The following is a 24,165-nucleotide window of genomic DNA, read 5'->3' as shown; positions in this document are numbered from 1 at the left end:
TTTGCCTTCATCGGTATATTATGTACTGAGGCAGTAATAATTAAAGTGCTTAGAAGTTCAAGGTAGCCTGTGTGAACCACTACATAAAGCTAAATGCATATCTGGATTACCTCTACAGCAGTGGTCTTCAAACTAGGGGGCCCAAAGAATGTCTAGGGTTTGGCCCAGACTCCTTGGAAAGGGATTAAGATTGATTTGTGTTTTTTTTTTTTTTAAATTTTTTTTTTAATGTAAAAAGGATTACGGTGCTACGTTTAATAGAAAATGTAAGCAGTAGAACATGTGCTTTATTATATTTTAAAGAGGCAAAGGCCCCCTGGACATCCTATGGGCTCCCTTAGGGGTGTCCAATTCCCAGGTGCTGGGGCCCAGAAAGATGTTTTTTTACTCCAGTCCGTGGGTTTGGGGGGGAGGTGAGGGTGGCTTGGTATGAAAAAGTTTGAATTCTGCTGCTCTACAGGGACATGTCTTTGTTTCTATTTCAGTTAGGAATTAAACCATTTAATTTCCTTTTTGTTTTGTAACAGCGCTTGCACTGGTTGGAGTGTCAGGGTTTGTATGTTAGAATTGTACGCTTGAAGATCTGAAAGATGCTATGAGCTGTCATTGTCATTACACCAATTACTCCAGTTTAAGCAAGGGCCTTCTGCCGCTGGCCAATTATAGTACCAGGTACCGTTTACTACTGAGACTCCAAGTCGATGTTTAAACTAGACATTCCATTCTCACTGTGCCTCATAAGGTTTTGAGGCGCAAGTATTTTACATTCTTTTTGTAATTCAAGTGTTAATTAAATTGTAAGCGTAAAAATGATTTACCTACACCAGTGTAAAATGTATGAGACTGGCAACCACTACATGACTAAACTTGAAAATGAATATGCACATTTGCAACAAAACAATTATGTAGCAAAGATATTTAGCTTCAAACAATGTATTACATTTGCATAAAGTCTTCTCTTATACATTTTAATATAAAGGAACTCACAACATATATGCATCTTGATGATAAATGCCCACAGCGCAGGAACTCCCAAAAATGCCTTTGTGCAATGCAACCTATCATTGGACATAGCGGGCCCCCCTATAAGGTTGACTCTTAAGGGGTGGTCAGTCATAATCTCGAATTTACAAATCTCGAAAAAAAAGGCCGAAAAAAAGTCACATTTTTTTCTTTCCATTTTTTTTGTTTGGGCTCTAGTATATATAAATAGGTAAAAACAAAAAAAATAAAAAAAAGGGGGTTGGGGGGGAACCCCCCCCCATTTCGAGAAAAAAAACGTCATAAAAAAAGTCGACATTTTTTTTCGACCTTTTTTTTTTTCCCCGAGATTTGTAAATTCGAGATTATGACTATAAACCCTCTTAAGGCCCCTGTATCCTGTCTGGCCTTTCTAATCACCCACGATGACTGCAGACTCCAGCACTCAAGGTATGTCCACTTCATCACCTTGCCTTGTTGAGATTTTACACCCCAATGAGGCGGAGAACAGCACCTAAGGTTAGCCCAGCAGGGCAACTGTTTTCCATTTACCCTCTAAAAATGGCTGCCGCCTTTCCTTGCTTATTGCAGCATCAGAGCTGCACACCCAGAGCCAGCCCCATTCACCGCTGATTGGCCGCTCTCTGATACTTATTAACCAATTCGGGGATCCGGCAGGCAAAGCCGTCCCCCTCTAAGGCCCCTGTATCCTGTCTGGCTTGTCGAGCCATGGCTGAAGTGCCGCCCACCCCCTTCAACGATCCTAACCCCTCACTTCATTGAATTGCTGATCGCTGCAATGCCAAGCCCTGCCTCCAGCTGTCAATTGTTGTGCTTCCCGAAACTAAGTATTCTGCCTTCAACTGCACCCAATCAGTCTACTTTTGATTTCACTTAATCTATGCCACAATTGAAGCCCTTTGGCACCTCCACGAGACCCCTCTCCCCTCAAGGATTATGTCTGTCCAAGCATGCTTGTGACGGATGCTGTGTCAACACCAGCTTTATCCATCGGACTCGCAAGCGCCTGCCAGTATGGCACATGACCCTGCTCGCCCCTGCCTCCTGCTCTATTTTGCCTGATATTATCGACCCGGCTAATATTTCGTCCTCCCAAGTCCATTCAGTGTCTTCATACCATGGTACATCGTTTAACTTTTGCTCATTAAGTTTTTGATTTACCAACATAGCCCCATCTCACCACTAAGTGAGGCTCAGATGGACTGTACACACCATGAGGTGAGGCTTCCCCAGTTTGTGCACACTTAGCTACTCTGTCTGTAGCCCATATGCCTACTCTTGCACTTCACTAATTTACTATGCACTTTCTGTAACTAGTGCCTAGATGCCAATGGGTTTCTGTGCGCTAAAATGAATAAAATAAAAAAACACAATCACAAAGGATACTTTGCAATGGTAATTATGTTTACCATCATGTTACTGATGGGACATGCTAGCAAAATAAATCTGCATGCATAATACTCCTCTAAATGACCTCTAGAGACACAGACGCAAAACACATCAGAAGTCAATAGAAACAATTAACCCACTGTGCCATGTTTCTTCCTGAAAAGCTAGTTGCACACGCCTCAGAGAGCAAATGTCTTGTTTGCAGACAGCTTCTCTACAGCATGCAATTTCATCCAGAGAGCTAGAAATCGATGTTGGTTTCTGTCAAATGACGTGACCTTTGCACTGCCCTCAAGTAGTTGTGATTAACCAGGAATGAGACAGAGGACTAATGGTGTTTCCCATAAACTGTTATTAAATGAACACCGGGTTGGAAAATGCCTCACTGTCCCTAATTTAGGAGATATTTCCCTACCTCAACCAAAAACTGAGGGCCTCTCGTGCATCAAGATGTCCAAAGCAAAAATGTCCTGTGTCCGAAATCCTACATTAGCCCTCATACTCTAAAAGCAAGAGCGAAGGTGCTAAGGGAAATGTCTTTGACTTGCAAAGTCCACAAATGTTCAAGTTCAACAAAAAGGAGTAAATCCAACAGAAGTTTCACCAAAACAAAAAGGTTCAAAAGAATAAACAAGTTCTTTGTAGCTTGAGAGGATCACTCTTATTCTAGGGAAAATGTCTCCCTACCCCAAGTCTTTCTTGCATTCAACATAATGCAAACATCCTAAGGGTATAATGGATTCTGTCTCACACAACACCTGGTGTACTCTCCTGCCAGTTTCCTTTTCACATTCACTGTAGTTCACTTTACCCCACTTGGCTTTGCCTGGTATCTCCTGCCAGGACTTTATTTCATTAGACTTTTCTGCCACACTGTTTTTGTCCCAGATCCCTTTCCGTGGTCTTCCAGACTGTTTTCCTCCTGTGTATTTTGTAACATGACTATGGGTTCAAAATGCTTTTCCGTAATTATAGTCAAATGTCCCAGCCCTGTTGGCTTGCTCAGGCCAACCCAGCTCTTATACTGTTACTTTCTGTATGCAGTACAACTTCCACCGCACCCCAGCGGTCCCGTCCCTCTAAGCGGTTCTCAGCAGCGGCCGATGGGTGCTTTGCATCTCTCGTGTCAGTCTGAGTCTTGTCGGGTCGGTGGAGCCTTTCGTTCGCTCTCCTGCTTCCACCACGCCTCCGGCTCCCATTGGTAGCCTCTCCTCTTTTCGGTATCTCCGTGGCAGTGCTTCAACCCGTGAGCTTTTCTCCGGCCTCCCACGACTTGGTAAGACTACAGGCTTCTTCGAAACTACTGCGCCGCCAGCCGCTGTACACCCCGTCTCTCTCCTCGGACAAACTCCATGCCTTTTCCCCCGCATGGTTTTAAATCATGTCGGGCCAATCACCCTTCTTCCAGCTGTTAGACTGCTGGTATTGGTTCACATTAGGAGTAATCATTGCTCCTTGCCTCTTTCTCATCTTAGTTCATGTTCCTTTATTGATTTTCTGATCTTGAGGAATACTGTCAGTAAGCTTCTCAAGTTATTGAAGGGGTGATGGCAGTATGCTATTAGGGCATGAGGGATGGAGGGAATATCCCTAAAAGGTCCATATAGAGCTTCACCTGATGATGCCACCCCCAGTTTCAGGATCCGGTAGCGACTGCCGTCCCCATGCCACATGAGAAGAGGCTATCTCAGGAAAAGGAGTGATGACATCAAATTCACCACATAGTGTGTAAATTATATGCACAAAAAGATATAACGTGGCGTATTTACAATATTTTCATGCATACAGATACCTAGTTCAACCCTTATCTGGAGGCCTGCCTGCAGCCCTCATTGCTCACTCCCCTGTTTATATCTAGGCATGAAAGTTAGCTGGCAGAGAGAGGCTGTGCAGGATCTTTAATATTCTGCTTCAATAAAAGTATTTATACCATCCTGAATCCTTGGCCTTTCACTACAGTCATAACCCACCATCAATGAGAGACCAGCAGGAGGAGATCAAGAGACATTTCCCAGAGACTAAGATGTGGTGTTTGTGAAGGCATCATGAAGCAGGACACCGACAAAAGATTCAAAGTTCAAATACAATCTTTATTAACTCAAATCTCAGGATGGTGTACGGCCTGACTTGTCCTATACTAAGGTGGGATATCCCTACCTAAATAAACTAAGGATAGTCTGAGTCAGTTAGTTCAACTTAAAAGTCTGTCTGTGTCCAAAACCTATACTTGCCCTCACAACTACAGCAAAACAATGTGCAGGAATGTCAGCAACCAAAGGAACAATGTTCAAACTAAAGTTCTGAGCTTCTTCCAACTCCTGGCTTGCTCTTGGTTCCCTTCCCTGTGTTCAAGCCAGTTCCACACAAAATGGTCTTGGTGTTCCCTTCCACAAGTAAGCATCTCTTTCGGCTTCAAATTCACTCAAATCAACTTGCTTAGTTTGCCTTTTTCGTTTTGTCATTTGAACAATTTTAGGCCGTATAGCTTCAGCGTCTTGACTTCCTCGATCGAGGCACACTAGTCGGACAACACGGTCCACCCATCACATGTTGCGTAACCGATAATCCATGGCACTTTACAACAGTTCATTCTTTCTCATAGGGCTTCCATGACAACAAAGGTTTCCTGTATGTATCTGTGACTCGCATGCTTTCCTTTGTGGTATTTCTCCTGGTTACCCCCTTGCTTTCACACTATCCAGTAGTGTTTTGCTTTTTACTGGTTTCACTTTGTACAGAAATGCAGTCTCTTATTACTTTCGGTTTAATTTGTGCAATATTCTCATATCTTTTTGATATCTTTTTTGTCATTTCAGCATTCTAAACTCATTACGTGCTTGGCAACATATTCAGTATTCAACAGTTTACGTTGGTCTCGAGGCCCATTTGTCATATACTTTTACTTGACCGGCATCCACTGTTACCACACCATGGAGCGCCCCGGCCTGAGTGATCCTTCCCGGTCACTCACTGGAGTGCGGCCACTCCTCTGGGTGCTCTGGTTTCGATCTCGGGTTCTTGCTTTTTCCTGTCACTTCTGGGGAGCTTCGGCAAGCAGCGCTCGCTTCCTCCAGACTTTCCTGCAGCGGTTGGTGATGTCGGAGGTCTGTGTTCTCCACTCCCAATGGTCAACACACAGCATTGGGCTCTGTGTAGCTCCTGACCCTCTCGTAGCCCACTCTGGCTTCTGCATCTTTCTGGCTTTTCTGCAATAGTCTCATCCTTTTCACCGGCCCATATTCTGCCTGCTACACCTCGGATTGCCGTGCTCTCCTTCCCAGCTGGATCTCTCCTCTGTTCCTTTACTTTTATCCTCTGTTGATTTCTCCTTTTATACACATGCAACTATTTAACAGGCTGTAGGTGTGAGTTCTTAGTTCCATTGCCTGACCATAGTTATTGGGACATGTCTGACCCTCACAACAGTCCTCTGGCCTCTTTGTCATCTCAGTACTATGATGATATGAATGAGGGGAAAGTGATTGGTAACAGTAGGGGATGGTAAGGTTGGTTCTCTCCAGAAAAGTGGGGGGGGATGCTATGTCTCGCCTGTGGATATCCTCTCCCTCAATTCCCCTCCACCCAGGTGATCCTCCCTCTCATCTCCACTCCCAGGGCCACAATCCAAAAGCAATTGCCTTTCCCTGGCCCACTGAGAAGAGGATCCAAGGCGAGTAGATGGGAGGATGCCTTCCGGTTCCTCACATGTTGTGCCACAAACACTTGCGGCATATAAAAAGAACACACACATTATTGATCTTTTCGAGAGAAACTGTCCTAATCTGTTGTATTTGTTTCACTCTTTGATGCAGAGTGAATACTTTAATTAAAACCCACTTTGACCTGAAATTGTTGGCCCTCTTTGTGGTGCTTACTCGGCTACGTGACCCTCATCAACTAATTATATTAATTCTTAATACTATTTGTGATTTGTTGTTGTTTTAATATTGAGAACGACTGTATGGGCTCTGAAGGATTCTTTGCATTCTCATATCCTTGCATAATGTCCCGAAAAAGGCACCTGGTGGTGTGAAGCCAGTGTCAACACTGCATTTTCTGAAGTTTTCAAAAGATACAAATTCAATACTTTATGAAGATGAAAAGTATTCAAGGATGATTTTTATTTTAGATCCTACTGCACAAGTCTTTGTTTTCCCTTATGTTAAGCGTTGAGCATAGAAAGTAACTTTTAGAGAACCTGTGAAAGGATTCTGTACTATGTCATGCAATTTGTTTTCTCTTTCAGCTGCCAGTCTCTGGGGCCCCTATAAAGCTGTTCTCCAGACAGTGGACAATGCTGTGTGGAAGAGGCAATCTGAATCTGTCCATTTGCTGGATATTGTTTTGAAGAAACACAAGCCAGACTTTATCTCTCTCTTCAAAAACCCGGTAACCAGCAATGCTTCCTTTTGTACAGTCGAAATCGTACCGGGTCAGACGTTTTGATAAACATTAGAGAAATCAGTGTAATATTGATTTGCAGATGCAGTTAAATGGCACAGTGGGATATTTTGATTTACCTGCAAGTGGAGATGCCTCTTATTTGTTTACAGCAAAATCAAAATTCCCTTTGACGAAGGAAACCTCATGAATCATAGTGGTTTTATTAAAATATATATGCAGTCCAATTGAAATATTGTCTATAGTAATGTCAGAATTGTAGGTAGTGTAGCCTTTGCCTTTCCGTTTTACTTGATTTTGAATAAGTCTTTTATAATACAGCCTGCCATATCTGTGTAAAAGCCTGGAAATAATGTTCTTATTACTGACTTGTGACATCGCAACTTACCTGTAATATGAAAATGACTTCACAACTGCTCGATAATACGTTAATGCACTTCCGTTGCAAGGTCACAGTGCATGCTGCTTTAGCCAGCAAAGGTCAGAATTCCATCTGTCACTGCAGCAGTTAAAGGCGTTACAAGCTTTTCAAATGACTTGCTTGTTAAATAGTTTTCTTTGACACTTTACAGTGATTAAATGCCTAGGACCGGCTTATGGTAGAATGTTTAATTTGTGCACTGCTGAAGGTTAACACGTGTGAGCAAGAAGCTGCATGGTATTAATTGGCTTAAAGTACAAAATGAATACCTTTTTTCAATGCATTTTATTAAAATATTTAAACTATTTTTCTCCAACACATTCAAAGCTGAATATTAATTAGCTTTTTAAAATCCAAACAGATTCTACATTGATTATATGGATTAGCAAATGGAAGAATTCTTACATTAGATGAAGCAAGAGGCCAGTGTGTGGCCTATTAATAGAAGTAATAAAGAATACCCCCCACACCCAGATATATGTAAAAAGGAAAAAAGGATATTGCAAGTCACCTTAAAGTTGGTGACCTTAAAAAGGGACTCGTCCTTCTGCCTCGTTCCTCTATTTGGTCACAGAACTCCTTGGTGATTTCCAATATTCTTTTAACATACGGTAGCAGGTACTTCATGCCATAATACGTCCCCTCTTCCTTGAGGTGGAGACACTTCTAATCCCTCAACCCTACCATAACTCCACACCTTCAGATCGTACCTTACTTCCATCTGTTTACTTTTGTATTTTTTATTATGATCAACAATTGCACAGCAGTTGCATTGTGTTTTTCATTACAGTACAGTGTAAGTGAGAGACGTTTTTTAAAATTTTTCCTTTCTACCCTGTGCCCCCCCGTGCCCTAACTTAGATCAACCAGACAGAGGTTAACATGAGTGAGAGGCCTCTAGGTACACACCTACATCTCAAAGGGACTAGAAGTAGTCAGGACATTGGTCCTATATGTTCCTCGTTCTGGGCTGATCGTTCTGGGCTGTGTTTTAGGGTTCTCAACGTCTGGGTTTTGCCTGGAATTGTCTCGTTTGCTACTGCCCTGCGGTGTTCCACTTGGCTAGGGTTTGAGCGAGCTGGTTTGTTTCGTTCCCATAACCCGCGGAAGGGGAGCCACTGTGTGTCGTCTATATGCGTGTGGGACTCCATTAATTCTGCGGTGAGGCTTTCCATTTTATAGATTTCCTTAGCTTTGCACAGCCATTCTATCTTGGAACGCCGGGGACTCCCCTTGCATCTTATGGTTACACATACAAGCGCTGCTAGGAGCAAGTTCCTGGGCAGGTGGGGGGGGGGGGAGAAACCAGGTACTGGCCTTCCACTTGCTCTACCCCAAACACCATGCGGGGGGGGGGGTGCATGCTCTGTAAATTCCCTATAGCTCATGTATCCATCCTAGGATATCTTTCAAGTAAACTTGTATGCTGGGACTTGTTTGGCCATAAATAACTGTTTTTATGCACCTGTGTAAGTGTAATTTGTGATTCTCAATGTGTGTACTCATTGTGGAACCTTTACAAGCTCACCACCTCTTGAGACTTAGCCTAGACCTTTCGTCACTTCTACCTTGAACTGGTTTGGCTACAGCTCCCAGAGTTGTCGCTGTCACAATATAGGTTGGCCTTCTATACATCTGTCCACCAGGCCAGAGTATAGAAAATCAGTCCTAACATATACCAAGGTTGATGGCTCTTTGACACGTTGAAATTGATATGCATTCTTGGGAGACCACGGATTTGGACTGGAGCTCTTGCCGGCGATCAGAGCCCATAGCACCTCCAGATGTACATAATGGTCAACGATAAAATAAAGAAGCCAGGCATGCAGACCAAAATGGATCGGTACACAGTGAATACCCCTGTGGCCTCTAAACCTGCTCCCTTGTATGCTGTGTTGTAGGACAAAGAAACTCTTCTGGTGCCACCCTCTCTTTGGCAGATGTTATGAGCGCCATTTGTGGAATCTAGGAATTTTATGGAAGGGAACACTCGGTTCTCGCATCTGGCTGCTTCGCCGCGATCTACACAAGCTTCCGTCCAGAATGAGTGAAGCGGATCTCAGACTTTGAAGATGCTCTTTAAGCAGTGGAGCGTCGTTTGTCTATGATCACTCTGAAGAAGGAAGGCCCTCGAATAGTTGACGATGATGAGGGATGCTAATCTGAGGGTCCCAGTATGGAACTTTTCCCTGAAAGTATTTAACTTCTTCATGGAAAGTGCGTACCGGGTCCCGACGGCCCGCCGACTCCCGGACCTTCACCCTTCACCCTGCACTATGATAGCCAAGCTTCTAAATCATAGGGTTGCCCTGCTTCAGCTGGCGACAGTGAAAGGACCTATAACCTACAAGGTGCAAAAATCTTTCTTCCCCCAACTATACTAAGGAGGTTCAGAAAGCCTACCACTCCTTTGATGCGGTTCGGAGATGACTTCATGCACATGGGGTCAAATTCGCCCTCTTCTTTCCAGCGCACCTCAAAATACATCATAATGGAATGATCCAGGCATTCTCGGACCCCCAGGGTGCGTGGGCGGAGACGCATGGGTAAAGACCCCCGTTGGTGCAGGCGTGAAGGTGCTCCTATGTATATACGTGACCCACCACCACCACCTTATGTGCTGAGATCTGTCACCTGAGGCCCTCCCAACAGATGCTTCACAATCATCATGGCATGCAAGCTTAGACTTTTTGAATAATGGGAACCTGCCATCTTGGTGGTGGAGGAGAAGGCAGGGCAAGACCATTGGCATGGTATCGGACTGGATGTACTGGCAGTGACTGGGACAACACCCCCTCTTGCTTTCTTCTGTCGTTGTATTCTTTTCTTCATCTGATCTCTCATCTTTTTGGATTTGGTTTGTGTGATTTCTCAGACACTGAACTTTTTCCCTTTGTTAGTAGGGTGACTATTTGTTCACATGCTTGGACGACAGGTACTTCGAGTTGGGGGGGGGGGGTATTTGGAGGTGGGTGGTTGGGAAGTTGGTAGTCGTAATGTTTTTTTATGCAGCACGCGCTATTGACACAAAGATACAGTGGTTGGTGAATGCACTGTGGTTGTATTAGGGGCATGGGGTTAATTCACAACACACCACCCTCTAGGATCGGATGGGCACTGATGCCATCAGTAGAAAACCTAAACTGATGTCCTGGAACATGAATGGCTTGTGCTCTCAGGTGAAGAAGGGCCTGGTTCTCCAATTCTTTAATGGGAACACTCCCCCGATGTGGCCCTCCTTCTTGAAATACATCTGACAGGCTCAGATTGCATTTTTTTTAAGCAAGTAAAATACAGAGGTGCAACAAATGCAGGCTTCTTCAGAGGCTCCTGTGGGATGATGATACCTTCATGAATTGTTTTATTTTAGGTTCCTTTCTGACCAGAGACCAGCAAGGTCGATTTATTCTGGTTGTGGGGGACTACTGTTGGTGTTCTGGCAGTCTATGGATCTCCTAAACACCATTCAAAATGTATTGCTTTTGTTAGGGAGAATTCCCATGTTTGTGTTAATTCCCTTCTACCCTAGAGACCCCCAACTCTTTTGCTGGACTTTAGGACTTCTGATTTTTATCCTGGAGTGAGTGAGACCTTTTTCTCACTCTATCGTATTTTTCTCTGATTTGGGCACTGTTTCTTTTCAGTTTGTAGTCTGACAAACTCCATAGGCGTCACCTTTTGTATTGTGACGCACAGCACCCTGAGTGCAGTGCCACAGAGAAGCTCTTCGGATTTCTCGTAAGGTTTAAATACCTTCTCTTGGATAAACTGTTTCCAAGAGCAGTATAGTGAAATTGACTTAACCTACCATTTTCTCTTTATAGACACAGCAGACACCATCCCATGTGGAGTGCTGGGGGGGTTACTTAGTATCCACTGTGTCTACTTTCTCATGTAACAATTTTATGTTAACCTTCCTGCAATTAATGGCTGGTGGCAGTGGTCTAATCTTCCTACCATAGTGCGTTTTTACTGCAGGCTGGATCCTCAGCTGCAGCATTGCACCCATGGGTCAAAATTGCCCCGGTCGTCTTTTTTCGCCATTTCTTGTTTGTAAGGTCGTTCTTGAGATTTACTCTGCGCGCCAAACTAGGTCTGGTCCCTTTTGTTCATTTTGTCTTTGACGGGATTCACTGGTGAATCCTGCCTCTTGCTCCAGCGTGTCTGCCAGAGCAGGAAGTGATCGAGGTTCCCGAAGCTCCCTGAGCTTAGTCTCCTTGGTTACAGCAATGCACCCTAGGGTGATTGGCTGGCTGGCTGGCTGCCTGGGTGGCTTTCCTTGTAGGACAACAACCCTGTTGTGTGAGTGACAGCTAGGCTGCAAATGAATGGGAGAAACATGCATAAAAGACGAGGTCTTTTACAAGGAAGGCAGAGTTGACCACTGGACGAAGGAATTGAAGAAGAAACTGGAAGAGAAGCTTGCTGCACCCTCCTGGACTGTTGGTTTGCCTGGTGAAGCCCTGCTGCAGTGCTGAAGCTCTAAATTTCAAATCGCCTAGAGAAGCCCGGAAAGGACGACATCTTCACTTGGATTGGGGGGACCAACTGACCCCAAGATGAACTGGACTGGAGCCCCCCCTGCCCCCACCCCTCCTCCCCCCTTCTGGCTGTACTTCTTTGCTGCTGCTGGAACCGAGTGCCAGGGGACAGGAACACCAGAATGAAGTGCATCATTTTTAAGCCGCACCCGAGATCCAGGAAGATCCAAAGGACTCGCTTGTAGCAGGACTATCCAAGCCTGAGCCACCTTAAGAGTGCTGGACCCCAGAAGCAAGGAGATCCCTCAAAGTGTCAAAGAACCGCAGTGGTGCTATTTACGAGTATCTGAAACCGCGAGGTGCTGCTGATCTGGAGTATGCCCTTTGCTGCCGCCTACCTTCAAACTGTAGTGCAGGTGTCGCCAGACATCCTCCCTCTTGTCCCCATGACTGAGGTCCAGGAACAACAGGATCTGCAGGACAACAGCAGGAACAGAAGCCAGCTGGAACCTTTTCTTCAGAGACAAGGTACTGTGTAATTAGGGTTACTTACTTCTTGTTGTGTGTAGCTTGCTTGCTCTCACTGGAGACTTTCATTTGCTGCCCTTTGCAGAGTTGCTTGCATCTTTGCTCTTCACAAGCCTCCCAGATTGTGGCCCAACAGTGATTTCTCTTTTCCAACAAAACTCTCTTTAACCAAGTGCCTCAGCTCCCCTAAACGTTGCTCAATTGACATTGGCTGTCCTGAAGACTCTTCTTACCCTCTGACTTTGTGTTGATTTGTCCCTCCAAAAACGCGTACATAACTTTATTTGTATAGCTGTGAAACGGTTAACCTATATTTCATTGGGGGATTGAAAAGTGCTTACCTGTTTTGAGAAACTTGTTAAACTTTGTGTTTCCTTCCCTAAGCTATTCCTTTTTCCGCAACCTCTGTATTACATAGTGTTAACAAGTGATGTATCGATGTCCACAGCGTCCTAGTAATTGAAATCACCTCTGGGTGTAGTAAGGGTCTCCCATCAGACCAAAAGTCTGGATCTTGGGAGGTGTTTTTAACGATGTTATGGACCTGACAGCACTCTCCTTCGGGATAAGGATCCCGCAGTGCCCACTAAATGACTGCATTCGACTTTTGTGATGTATGGAGGACGGTTCACGAGCCGACGAGGGGCTATTCCTTTCACTTGGGAGTACATGCCTCCATGTCTAGATCGGATAACTTGTTTGTCCCGCAGGAGAAAGGACACTTTATTAACTGCGTATTTATAATGCGCCTATTTTGAGACGGCATTGTATCAAGAGAGATGACAGACAGAAGTATATTTAAGCAACGCTTTATTAATAATCCGGATGGTGTAACTGCTAACTAACCCTATGCTATGGCGGGATTTTGCTGCCTAAAGAAACCTTAAGGGAAGTCTGTGTCAAAACCGAAAGTCTGTTGGTTTCAAACCCCTGTGCTTGTTCTCACAACTAAAACAAAACTAGTGGAGAAATGCTCTCAATCAAATAGAAGTGTTCCAAAGTAAATGTTCAATGAATGGCAATTTAAGTTCTTCTAAAGTTCTGTCTCAAGACCAGTACAGTTGCAATGTAGTCTTGTGGCAATAAGTAGTGATCAAGTTCTGAGGTTACCTTCTGCAGATTCACAAACATTGCAATTCACATCACTCGCCAGTCTCAGGTTTCCCTTCCCCAAGGCAACAATGGTCCCATAACACTGATCTTGGGATTCCCTTTCCCAAGGTTTACGTTCAACAGTTTGTTTGTTTCTCCGACTGACCAGTTCGTAAAAGATCATAGGATCTACTTGACTCTTCCTTTGGTTAACTTCACCAATGATTCACTTCTGTGCTCCTTTCCAACGTTTAGTGGTTTTTGGTCTAGGCGCAGTTGTCAGACCATACGGTCCACCTATCAGAGGTCACGCAACCATAAGTTTCCCAAAGCTGATGCTCAGTAGTTCACAAGACAATGCTTTCATTTCATTGTAGGCCTTTCATGTGTTTTCCAAAGTGTTTTTCTTTGTTTTTGTAATCGGCATTTTATGAATAGAAAACATCAACAAACCCCTACATTGATTACCCCCCCTGTATTTCTCCCGCCCACCCCCTCCTGTCCCCCCTGCATGATTTTGTTTACTACAATAACTTTAATGTCACTGGATACCAAGGATTATTATAACGAATATTAGTCATTCTGTAGAAAGGTAAAGTATTTCTGCCCTATCTTGTGACAATCGTCACCCTGCAGAGTGTGTGACCCATTTGAGTGCTAGAAAGTTCGAATCTCTGGATAGCCATTTGCTGATCTGTGCTGGATCTTTAGACTTCCATTTCTTTGCAATCCCCAGTAGCAATATAACAAGAGCTTTACATTTTGGTTTGGAACTACATCTTATTTTTGTTTCTATTATAATCAGAATGTTAAACATAATAGTATTGAGTTTCAGCAAAACAAACATTTCTACCATTAGTGCATCAATCTCTGTCCAATATGCCTTTTAAAAATCGGGCAACCCCACCATATGTGCCCCAGTCTACCACATTCTCTCCAGCATTGGTCTGAAATGGACGGTCTCATTTTATGCAAACGGGTGATTCTGGGGATATCTTTCCAAAACCTTGACCATTCTTCTGAAATATGTCCCCCCCCCCCGCGTGCTAACTGCCAACGATGTTTGTAGTGCATAGGAATGTTAGGGGTAGCCTCGGACATCATTTTTTATACATTTGAAATTGGGACCCTGTTCCCTGGGTTAGTGGCAGATTGATCAAGCGGGGTCCGCTCTCTGGGTGACGCTTGTTTATCGCGGGAGCCAGTATACAATGTCAGACTTAATCAAGCTAATTCAGTTAGTCCCAGTTCTAATTTGCATTTGGTGAAAAGGTTTATGGTCCTTTCCTTGAAACATATCACAGAGTTTAGTACAACCCGCCTGTTTCCATCTAGTGAATGCTCGGGGGTCAACGCCAGGAGTAAATTGGGGATTGAAAAAGGTGCAAGGGGTGAAGGAAATGTCGTAAATTGGTAGTGTTTAACAGCTATGTTCCAGACCTCTTCTACTAAACTCGTTATCCTGCTCTTGTGGATATTTGGAGAATGGTCGGCTTTAGGGAGCCATAAGGTATCGCTAAGTTGTGGCCATCCTATCGCTCGCTCCATCTGTACCCATCGCTTCAGTGTCTACATCTCAACAGTCTTTCACAATTTGGACCTGTGCAGATTGGTAGAACTTGTGAAAATTTGACAGACCCAGACTTCCCCTGTTTATAGGAGTCATTAAAACCGGTCAATCTTAGTCTCCTCAATAGTAGGAGTTATACAACCTGATGGTTTGAACGAATTATATAAATCAGTAAGCTTTGGGGTCAACACCCGCCACGGTAGGTCATACAGAACAAGGCATGAAATGCATCTGGGCTGTGTGATTTACTGCGGGGAAGCGCATTTATTACCCGGAGTACTTCATCTTGGGTGATCTCTAACTCCAGGCGCTCTTGGTCGTCCGGAGGAATCCAGGGGAGGATGACCACTTACAGGAATATCCCCTGGGCTCTAGGATCTGGAGACTCTAGAGGTTTGAATAAAATAATAGAACTTGCTCCAAAATTAAGGGAGTTTCTGTAGTTGAATCGTCTGAATAGTTTGTGACGCCGTTCTTTGGCGTAGTTGTCTCGCAAGTAAGCAATCGGCCTTATTGGCATTTTCCCACCTTTTTTTGCTTGGAGTAGGTTTAACTTGCCCACCAGAGTTCTATACGTTTTTTAAATGGATGGACCCAGTTTAGTTTCCATTTTACCCCTTACTCGTTGAAGCTCCAGTTCAATGCTATTTTTTTTTTTCCATGCGCCTAATCGCTGCTTCAGCTATTAAAATGCTGCAGATAGTCTCTTTAAAGACATCCCATGTCACATTTGCGGGGTTTCTTGCACCAAGTTGAGATCAAAGAATTCCTCTATTTGGCCTTTGATTTTATCTCTTAATATTGTGTCTGCTATAACTTCAGCGAGAAATCGCCATGCCAATAACCTCTGAATCCCCTGGTCTATATTCAAATCTATAAGAGGTGCATGATCTAAGAGCATAATCGTCTGACATGTTATCTTGGTGACAGTACCCAGAAGTGGTTTTGAGACCCACATATAATCAATGCGAGAGAAAGACAGATGAACATGAGAATAGAAGGTAGAAGGTGTATTTTCGGAGCCTGTGAGTGTTGGCCACAGATCTAGCAATGTTAAACTTGCATATTTTTGTTTCAACGTTTTGGATGGTGGAGGTTGTGTGAAGCAAGATATTACACTCTGGTCTCGCCCTCGGTCCGTTAAAATCCCCTAAGAGAATTATTTCCCCCCTCAGTGAAGGCTTCCAAGAGTGTAAGTGTTGATTTAAAAAATAAAAAAAAAACCTTCCTGACCTGACTTCGGACCATATATTGAGGCCACCGTCATTTTCTTCAAGCCAAGTGCCAAATTTATAAAGACATAGCAACCCTCCTTGTTGGTTTTTGTTCGAAGCACTTTGATGTGTGGACCTGGCCACAGTGCGATCAATACCCCAGCCACCTTCCCTTCCGCATTTGCTCGTATTATTACCCGGTATCTCTTCAGTTTGAATTTGTCGGTCTGCCTGAGAGATGCGTCCCTTAGAGCGCCACCAAGTCCGGTTAGTACCGCCCCAAGAGGGATTCTAGCTTCCTGCGCTTTGCTGGCGCATTGAGACCCCTAATATTTATTTAGACCATGCAATCCTGAACATTCCACTTGTGTACTATGCTTTGCGGACCCCCCCCCCCTACATCCCCTCAGGCCAAGCCACCTCCAGCACTGCCACCCACCTTCTCGGTTATCCAACCCATGAAGCGTGTGTCAGTTGAGGCTTTTGCTGCCACTTTCTCAACCCAACCCCCCCCCGTTCCCCCCCCCCCCCCGTCCCTCTTTGGCTGGCTCACATCCTGACACAGCCCTCTCCATGCTCCACTCTGCTATATCTGATACTTTTGATGTTCATGCCCCTGTCATGAGGATCCGCTTGAAGCCCAAAGCCAAGTGCAACTCCTGGTATGACTCAGACCTCGTCACCCTCAAACGCAAGTGCAGGGTTGCTGAGACGAAATGGCGCTTCCGATACATCCTCTGACAAACTGGCCTGCCACCTGCTCCAAAGGCAATACTGCCTCTATGTCCGCACCAAGAGGAGAGGTCACATCCAAGCCCGTTTCTCTGCGGCATGTAATAACTCTGCCAAACTCGTTAAAATCTGCAAGGAACTGGCCTATCCTGCTGCAGTCTCTACCTCTTTCTCACCCCTTCCAGGCCCTCTGCATGGCTCTGGCTTCTCGTTTAATCTTTTTTCTCTCTTTCTCCTCACCCCTCTGCTCCCTGCTCTTCCTCTGGCCCTTCTTCGGCCACCTCGCCTCCCTCCTTCTCTGCCTTTCCCCTGTTCTCCCCAGACAAAGTTTCTAGACAAGTCTGATCTATGAAAGTCTCATCAAAACAGGTTCACCCCTGTTCCTCCAAAACCATCAAGGACCACATTGACACCCTGGCTCCTGCTCTGGCTGACTTCTGTAACCATTCCTTCGCCACTGGATTCTTCCCTCCCTCCCCCCCCTGAAGCACTCCCTTTTGCACCCTCTTCTTAAGAAATCCTCTGCCTCCATCACTTCCTTCCTGGACAAACTCCCGGAATAGCTGGCCATCTCCCAGCTTAATCTTCACACGGAATCTGTTGGTTGTCTCCTTGATAAGATATGGCATTTATAACGCGCCTATACACAAGTGTTTCAAGGCGCGACGTGGCAAGGGAGGAGGAACAGAGGGAAGACCTACATTGATTCTACTAGGCCAGGTGTCATTCATATTGCACAAGTGCGTGGAGGGGGAGGCGGAGTGGACAGTGCAGTACATGGGATAAGAAAATAAATAACAATAAGTAAGGCCAGCAGATGGAAAGCGCAAGGTAAGTGCAGGCATCAGGTGTCAAGTGCTGGTAGTGGGACTGTGAGGATACATAGAAACGGTCCCCAAGTTAGAGTGTTGCCAGGAAGGCAGTGAAGGAGTGCGATTGGCGGGGGAGGCGACTTGGGCCCGAGATCAGAGGGTGGCCAGGTAACCAGTGCAGTTTCAGTGTGAGCCAGGAAGAGAAGAAAAAGCAGAAGCAAAGAGGTTTTGAGGTGCTTCCGGAACCGAAGATGATTCTCAAGTTTCAGGGAGGCAGGCAGGCTGTTCCAGAGCGAGGCCACAGCCGAAGAAAGAGATCTGCCACCAACTCGTTGCTTGGAGAAGCGACTTACCCTGAGGGAATTGGAGGCAGATGAGCGAAGAGCTTGAGAAGGAAGATATTTAGGAAGAGAGAGTTGAAGGTATTGAGGCCCCAGAAGGCCTTGTGGACATTGCAGAGGGTTTTGAAATTAATCCTAGCAGCCACTGGGAGCCAGTGCAGAGATTTCAGTGACTTTCATCTCCTGCATTTAGATCCGCAAAAAGATATGGATGACGGTGTGTTAGGGAGAATTCTCATTTCTGTGCGAATTGCCTTCAACCTTGGAGACCCCCAGCTCTTTTGCTGGACTTTAGGACTTTTTAATTTTAACCCTGGACTGAGTGAGACCTTTTTCAGACTCTCGTATTTTGACCTGATTTGGATTATGTTTCCACTGTTTTTGGAGTCTAACAAACTCCATATGCATCTACTTTTTGTATGGTGACACACAGCACCTTCAGTGCAGTGTCAGAGAAATCCTTTAGATTTCTCATAAGGTTTAAATAACTCTTCTTGTGTGAACTACTGTTCCCAAGAATAGTAAAGTGAAATTGACTTTACTTACATCTTTAGCTTTGTAGGTCCAGCACACACCATTTTATGTGGAGTGCTGGGGGGTTACTTAGTAGCCCCGTATCCTACCCACTCACTTAACCTTTTTCTGGCTGATGGCAGTGGTTTAATTTTCCTACCATTGTGCTTTCTTATTGCAGGCCGAATCCTCCACTCCAGTATAGCACCCATGGGTGACCATTTTGACAAAATGGCCCGGTCTTCTTTTTTCACCATTTTCTGTTTGTGACGTCTTTTTTGTGTTTTACTCTGTGCGCCAAACCAGGTTTGAGCCCTTTTTTGCCTTTGGCGGGCTTCAGTACTGAAACCAGCCTCTGGCTCCAGTGTGTCTGCAAGGGCAGGAAGTGAGGCAGGTTCCCAGAACTCTCATGTCCTTTGTCTTTAGGAATGCCTGAATGCACCCAGTCCTGATTGGCTGGCTGCCTGTCCTTTTAGGACAAGCCACCCTGCTGTTTGAGTGACAGCTAGGCTCTGCAAGAATGGGAGCAACCTGCATAAAAGGTGAGGGTTTAGGGACTGAAGACAGTCGACCACTGGGAAGAACAACCCGACGAAGAACCATGAACGAAGCTTGCTGCATCCTCCTGGACCTTTGAATTGCTCGGGAAGCCCTACTGCTCTGCTGAAACTCCTTTTTCTGATCGACAAGAGAAGCTTTGGAAGGGACGACTTCTTCCCTTGTGTTAGTGGGGGCCAACTAACCCTAAGACTAACTCCACTGGATCATCTTCCCCAACTGGCTGAACTTCTTTGCTGCTGCAGGAACCGAGTGCCAGGGGTCGAGGAATCCGTAGTCTAGTACAATGTCTGCAATCCTGCCAGAAGCTTTAGGAGTCTCATCAGGATCCTCCAGAAGCAGGGCAACCAGAGCTCAAGTCCCCTCACAGAGTGCAGGACTCAAGGACTGAATGAAGCCCAACCAGTGTCCAGGATCCAAGGTGGTGTTGGTTACCGAGCGCTGAAACTGTGGTGTTGCTGATCTGAAAAGAGACTGTAGCTGCTGCCGCAAAAGTCCTCCAGACGTCCTTCCTCTTGTCCCCACGACTGAAGCCTAGGAACCCAGGATGTGCATCACTGCAACCAGACAGAAGCCACTCTTCTAAACAAAGCTACTGTTTCGACCTGAGGTACTTAGTTCAGTGTCTTTAGCTTTGCTCTTCTCAGTTGAGACTTGGAGTAGCTACTTTTTTTTTTTTACTTTAACAAACTCTTACTCTCCCGTCCCCTTTCCTCCATACATGTGGAACATTCCCTCTTTCGGGATGGGACCGGAGCACTTTTGTAAAAAGCATCAAAACTTGTTTTGTCCTTCTTTCATTTTTACCCGGTGCACCGCACATGGCCGTGACCCTGCCCTCCTGAGCTCTGTCCCGCGCATTGCCCTTCAGTCCTTTTCTCTGCACGGTCGGAGCTGGACACACTTGCATCACTGGGAATTTTTTAGTTTTTACTCCTGTTCTTACTTCTTGCTCCGGTTCCGCGGTTGTCTAGTCCTCCGTCTATGCCGGCGCGTCTGGGATTCGTGTCCTGTTCTTCATGCAAACATAGTTTCGTAGGGGCGGATCCTCATCCTGTTTGCCTGGAGTGTCTAGGCCCGGAACATCGCTGGGGCTCGTGTCTTTATTGCGACTCCCGTTCGGTTCTGGCACTCCAGCGTCGTCTTCTTCAGTGGGAGGTGGTGTTCCAACGTGTTCCTCCACCGCATTTACAGCTCTTCATCGACGAGAAGAAGAAACGCCCGGTAAGTTCATTAATTTTTAGGGCACCCGGCCTGGGGACTGCTTCCTGGGGTCTTCGGGACTGGGAGGGGCTTGTGTAGCTCTTCTCCCAGGGACATCCCTGAGGTGTCCCGCAAGTGGCCTAATGGGCACACCAGAGCATCCTCTGAGGGCTCCCGTAATGGGCCTGCCAAAACCAGACATTCTTCTGAGGTACCACTTTGGGGGCTAAAGTTCAGCCCAGTTCTTCTGCATGTTTGGATAACTGGGTTCACCTTGAGGTCTCCATTTCTGGAGCTTTCCATACCGAGTCACGACTTGAGGCTCCTGTTAAGGGAGCTAAATGTCCTTGGTTGAAAACCGAGGTTCCTCTTCTTGGGGCTAAATTGAGTACCGGCAGAATCGAGGGACCTTCTTTGAAGGTCTTGTCAGTGAGGTCTATTCCTCGCCCTTCCCACGCTCTGCTTGTGGGTACCGATTTCTGTCGAGGGGGCAAAGAAGGCCGTCGCGCACCACAGGCCTTCAAGTACCAGCTCTGCCGAGCTTCCTGCACTGGAGGCTAATTCTGGGGCAGTATCGAGGATGTCAAGTAAACATCCTAGATCTGACGGCACCAGCTCAACCGAGGATCCTTGTTCCAAGGTTAAAATGCCACCTAAGACGCCTGACTACCCTGAGGAGACAGTTTTCTCACTTTCTCCTGTGACGCAGTTCTCCTCGGGTGTTGACTAAATGGCAGATCAACTTCTGTGGTCCACGTGGCCATTTTGGATACCTCTCTTACAGCAACGTTCATGACGGCTTGTGCTGGGAGCATTTCCTTTGGGGCTGAGAAGTTTCTTTCCACGCCATGTGGACAAGAACCCGTTCCGCCCTTCAATAGATTGGCGTGCTCAGGCACTGCTGTCTCATACAGTCTCACTTCCTCCTGGTTCGGCACCACTGATTTCCGTGGACCCAGCCTGCGGTGGGCTGTCCTGGCAACCATCCTTGTTGCATTCATGGGGGTATGCCCCTCAAGAGCAGCCTCTACCAATGCCAGCACCTAGACCTTCATCAGAGGATTTTTTTTTGGGAAATTTCAGATGCTCATGCACTCTGATCCCATGAGAGCATACGTTAAGGGCCTTTTTAAGGAGCTGTACCCCAGTCCTCTGGTACCACATATGCAGGTCCCGGTGGTGCCCTTCCTCCACCTCTGCTTGTCGGACTTCCTCCAGCGCTTCCTCCTCTGCCTCAGATAGACAACACTTTGAAGCCTGAGGCACCATGTGCAGCATATTGGCCTCCTGTTCCTGCTTCACTGGATGAGGACCAGGCGGACCAGGACCGCGATGAACAGCCCTGCTCTATCAGAGCATTCCATGACTGGGTGCTGGAAATGATGAACTTGCTTGATGGCTCAGTACCCGAGGCCCCCGCTCCACAGGAGGGGTTGCTTTTGGGAGCCTTTACCTTATCAGTGCAGGAGCGCACCTGCCTGTTCCTCCAGAATGACATCATGGCTGAGGCCCGTAAGGTGTGGGACAAACCTCATACCGGGCTGCATCTCAACAAGAGGATTGACGCTCGATACAAGCTTCACACCTTGGAAGATATAGCCTTGTCAGCTTGCCCGCTCCCCTCGTCAACGGTAGTGGCAGCTGCCACTCTACATTCCAAGCCGGCATCTGCATTCTCCAGTGTAGCGGCTCAAATCCTCTCCAAGGAGGATAAACTTTGTGACGCCATTGGCAAGAAAGTCTCTTCCAATTCTGCGCTCCAACTTCGTCAAGCTACCCCCGAGTTAATCCTGGCAGCAGCCAATCTTAGGTTATGGAAGGAGCTAGCTGATTTCCAGGAGTGTATCCCTGCGGACAGACTGGACGACTTCAAATCTGTGAACAACTCACGAAGACTAAGGCGAGTACTTATACCGTCAAGTCTTTATCGGTCCTGGCAAAAGCTCCAGCTAAGGCCCCTTATACACAGAGGCCTGAGTCCCAAACTCGGCCCTTCTCTAGGTTCAGGGGGTTTCAGGATCGCTGTGTGCGCCGATATGAAGCTTCGGTTGGCGGGCCCCGCCGTAAGCAACAGCGGCAAGGTGGCCGGTTTTTCTCTAGGCCATCTGCCTCCTCTCCAGTGACAGGTAGTCTCCCTGCCGACAAATCTACTAAATTATATTTTTTGTCGATCGCATGAGACTCTGGTGGGAGAATGAATCTAGTCTCATCTGGTGGTGTGGCAGACATCACCGAAGACCGGTGGGTTTTGTCCATCGTTCAGGCAGGCTTCCGCTTGCCCGTCGCCCCTACCCCACCCTTCAACCTTCCCTTGCAGCAGACTGGGTCGCCCTCCCTCAGAGCCGAGGTACAGAACCATCTAGACCTCAAAGTGGTGGATCCTGTTCCACTCGGGGAGCAAGGGGAGGGCTACTACTCCAGTCTGTTAAAAGTGCCGAAACCCAAACAGGCTGGCCTGCGCACTATCCTTGATCTTTCCCACTTCAATTCTCTTCCCCAAGAGAAATTCAAGATGATCACGCCTTGCCAAATAAAGTCCTCTCTTCAGAAGAGCGACTGGCTCAGCGTAGTGAACCTTCAGGGCGCATACATCCACATTCTGATATGGAGCTTGCATCGGAAATATCTGCAGTTCTCCCTGGGAGAGGAAAACTTCCAGTTCCGTGTGCTCCTTTTTGGTCTCAGCTCGGCGCTGCGTGTCTTTGTGAAGACTATGTCGGTCATCGCAGCTTTCCTCAGACTGCACAGGATTCATGTATATCCATATCTGGACGATTGGCTCCTGCGCAGTCCTTGGCCACAGACGGCCTTGGCCCATTTTCAGTCTCTCCTTCAGCTCCTGTTCCATCTTGGGCTGTCAATGAATTGGCAGAAATCTTCTGACGGCCTCTCAAGACCTGATTTTCCTGGGTTTCCGTTGGAATACAGTCAGTACCAGGGTGTTTCTAACAAGGGACAGGATTGCAGACCTATAGACCACGGATCTGCAATGGTGGTCTTCGAACAGCAACCTTTCAGTGGGGGCCTCCTTTCAGGAGCCCTGCCCACAAGTGACACTTACCACCGACTCCTCCCTTCTGGGGATGGGGAGCAACCCTGGGTCACCTTGAAGTTTTCGTTCTATGGACACTTCAGAGCATGCAGTTCCACATCAATTATCTGGAACTCCAGGCTTTTTTTTCTGGCGCTCATAGCCTTTCAACCATCGATCACCAACAAAGTAGTCCGTATTCGCACAGACCATTCTGTTAAAATGTTTTACATAAACAAACAGGGTGGCACCAAGTCACCTCTCCTTGTGGACCTAGCCATACAAGTTTGGGACTGGGCCATTGAACAAAAGGTTTGGCTCCAGGCTGTACACATTCCGAGTCACATCAATGTAACTGCAGACTCAGCTGGCAAAAAAACAGGAAATGTCTTCATGCATCCAGGGATGGCCTCGGAGCGTCCTCCTTGGGAGACGCACTTGAGATTCCGTGCACAACATGAAGGCTTATGCTTTTCCTCCATTGCCTCTGATTCATCGGTCGCTCTGCAAGCTTTGGATTGCATTCTCCTCTTCATAGCTCCTTGGTGGCCAGCCAGATTCTGGTTCACGGAACTTCAGCATCAGGCGATTTCTTCCTCTGATCAGATCGCTCTGGTGAAGAAGGTTGGGAAGCAGCAGCAATCACCAGCTGTGGCACCCATCCCCACAATCGTTGAGCTTGGCAGCCTGGTTCCTGAATTCAAATCCTCCGCGCAGATCAATCTTTCCGAGGACAATATGCGCATTATCCAAGCGACCAGAAAACCTTCCACCAGGGATCAATAAATGATATAAATAAAATATCACGCTCCTGCACAAGTGTTTCAGAGCGCAACCAGGCAAAGGGAGGGGAACAGGGGAGAACAAAAACAGCGAA

At 46.4% G+C, this 24,165-nt stretch overlaps 1 protein-coding gene across 1 annotated transcript in view; it reads left to right on the top strand.

The window, feature by feature from the left end:
- NUP205 (nucleoporin 205) overlaps positions 1–24,165 on the top strand; it is a 1,887,652-nt gene that overhangs the window by 38,619 nt on the left and 1,824,868 nt on the right. The window contains exon 2 of the mRNA XM_069628771.1: positions 6,638–6,780. Coding sequence (XP_069484872.1) covers positions 6,638–6,780 — 143 coding nt within the window. The remainder of the gene's footprint in view (positions 1–6,637; positions 6,781–24,165) is intronic.

The sequence above is a fragment of the Ambystoma mexicanum genome, chromosome 12 (genome assembly GCF_040938575.1).
Source record: "Ambystoma mexicanum isolate Mex_15411 chromosome 12, UKY_AmexF1_1, whole genome shotgun sequence".
In the NCBI taxonomy this organism is placed as follows: Eukaryota; Metazoa; Chordata; class Amphibia; order Caudata; family Ambystomatidae; genus Ambystoma; species Ambystoma mexicanum.
Note: the sequence above shows the minus strand (reverse complement) of the source record. Positions and strands in the feature narration are given on the sequence as shown.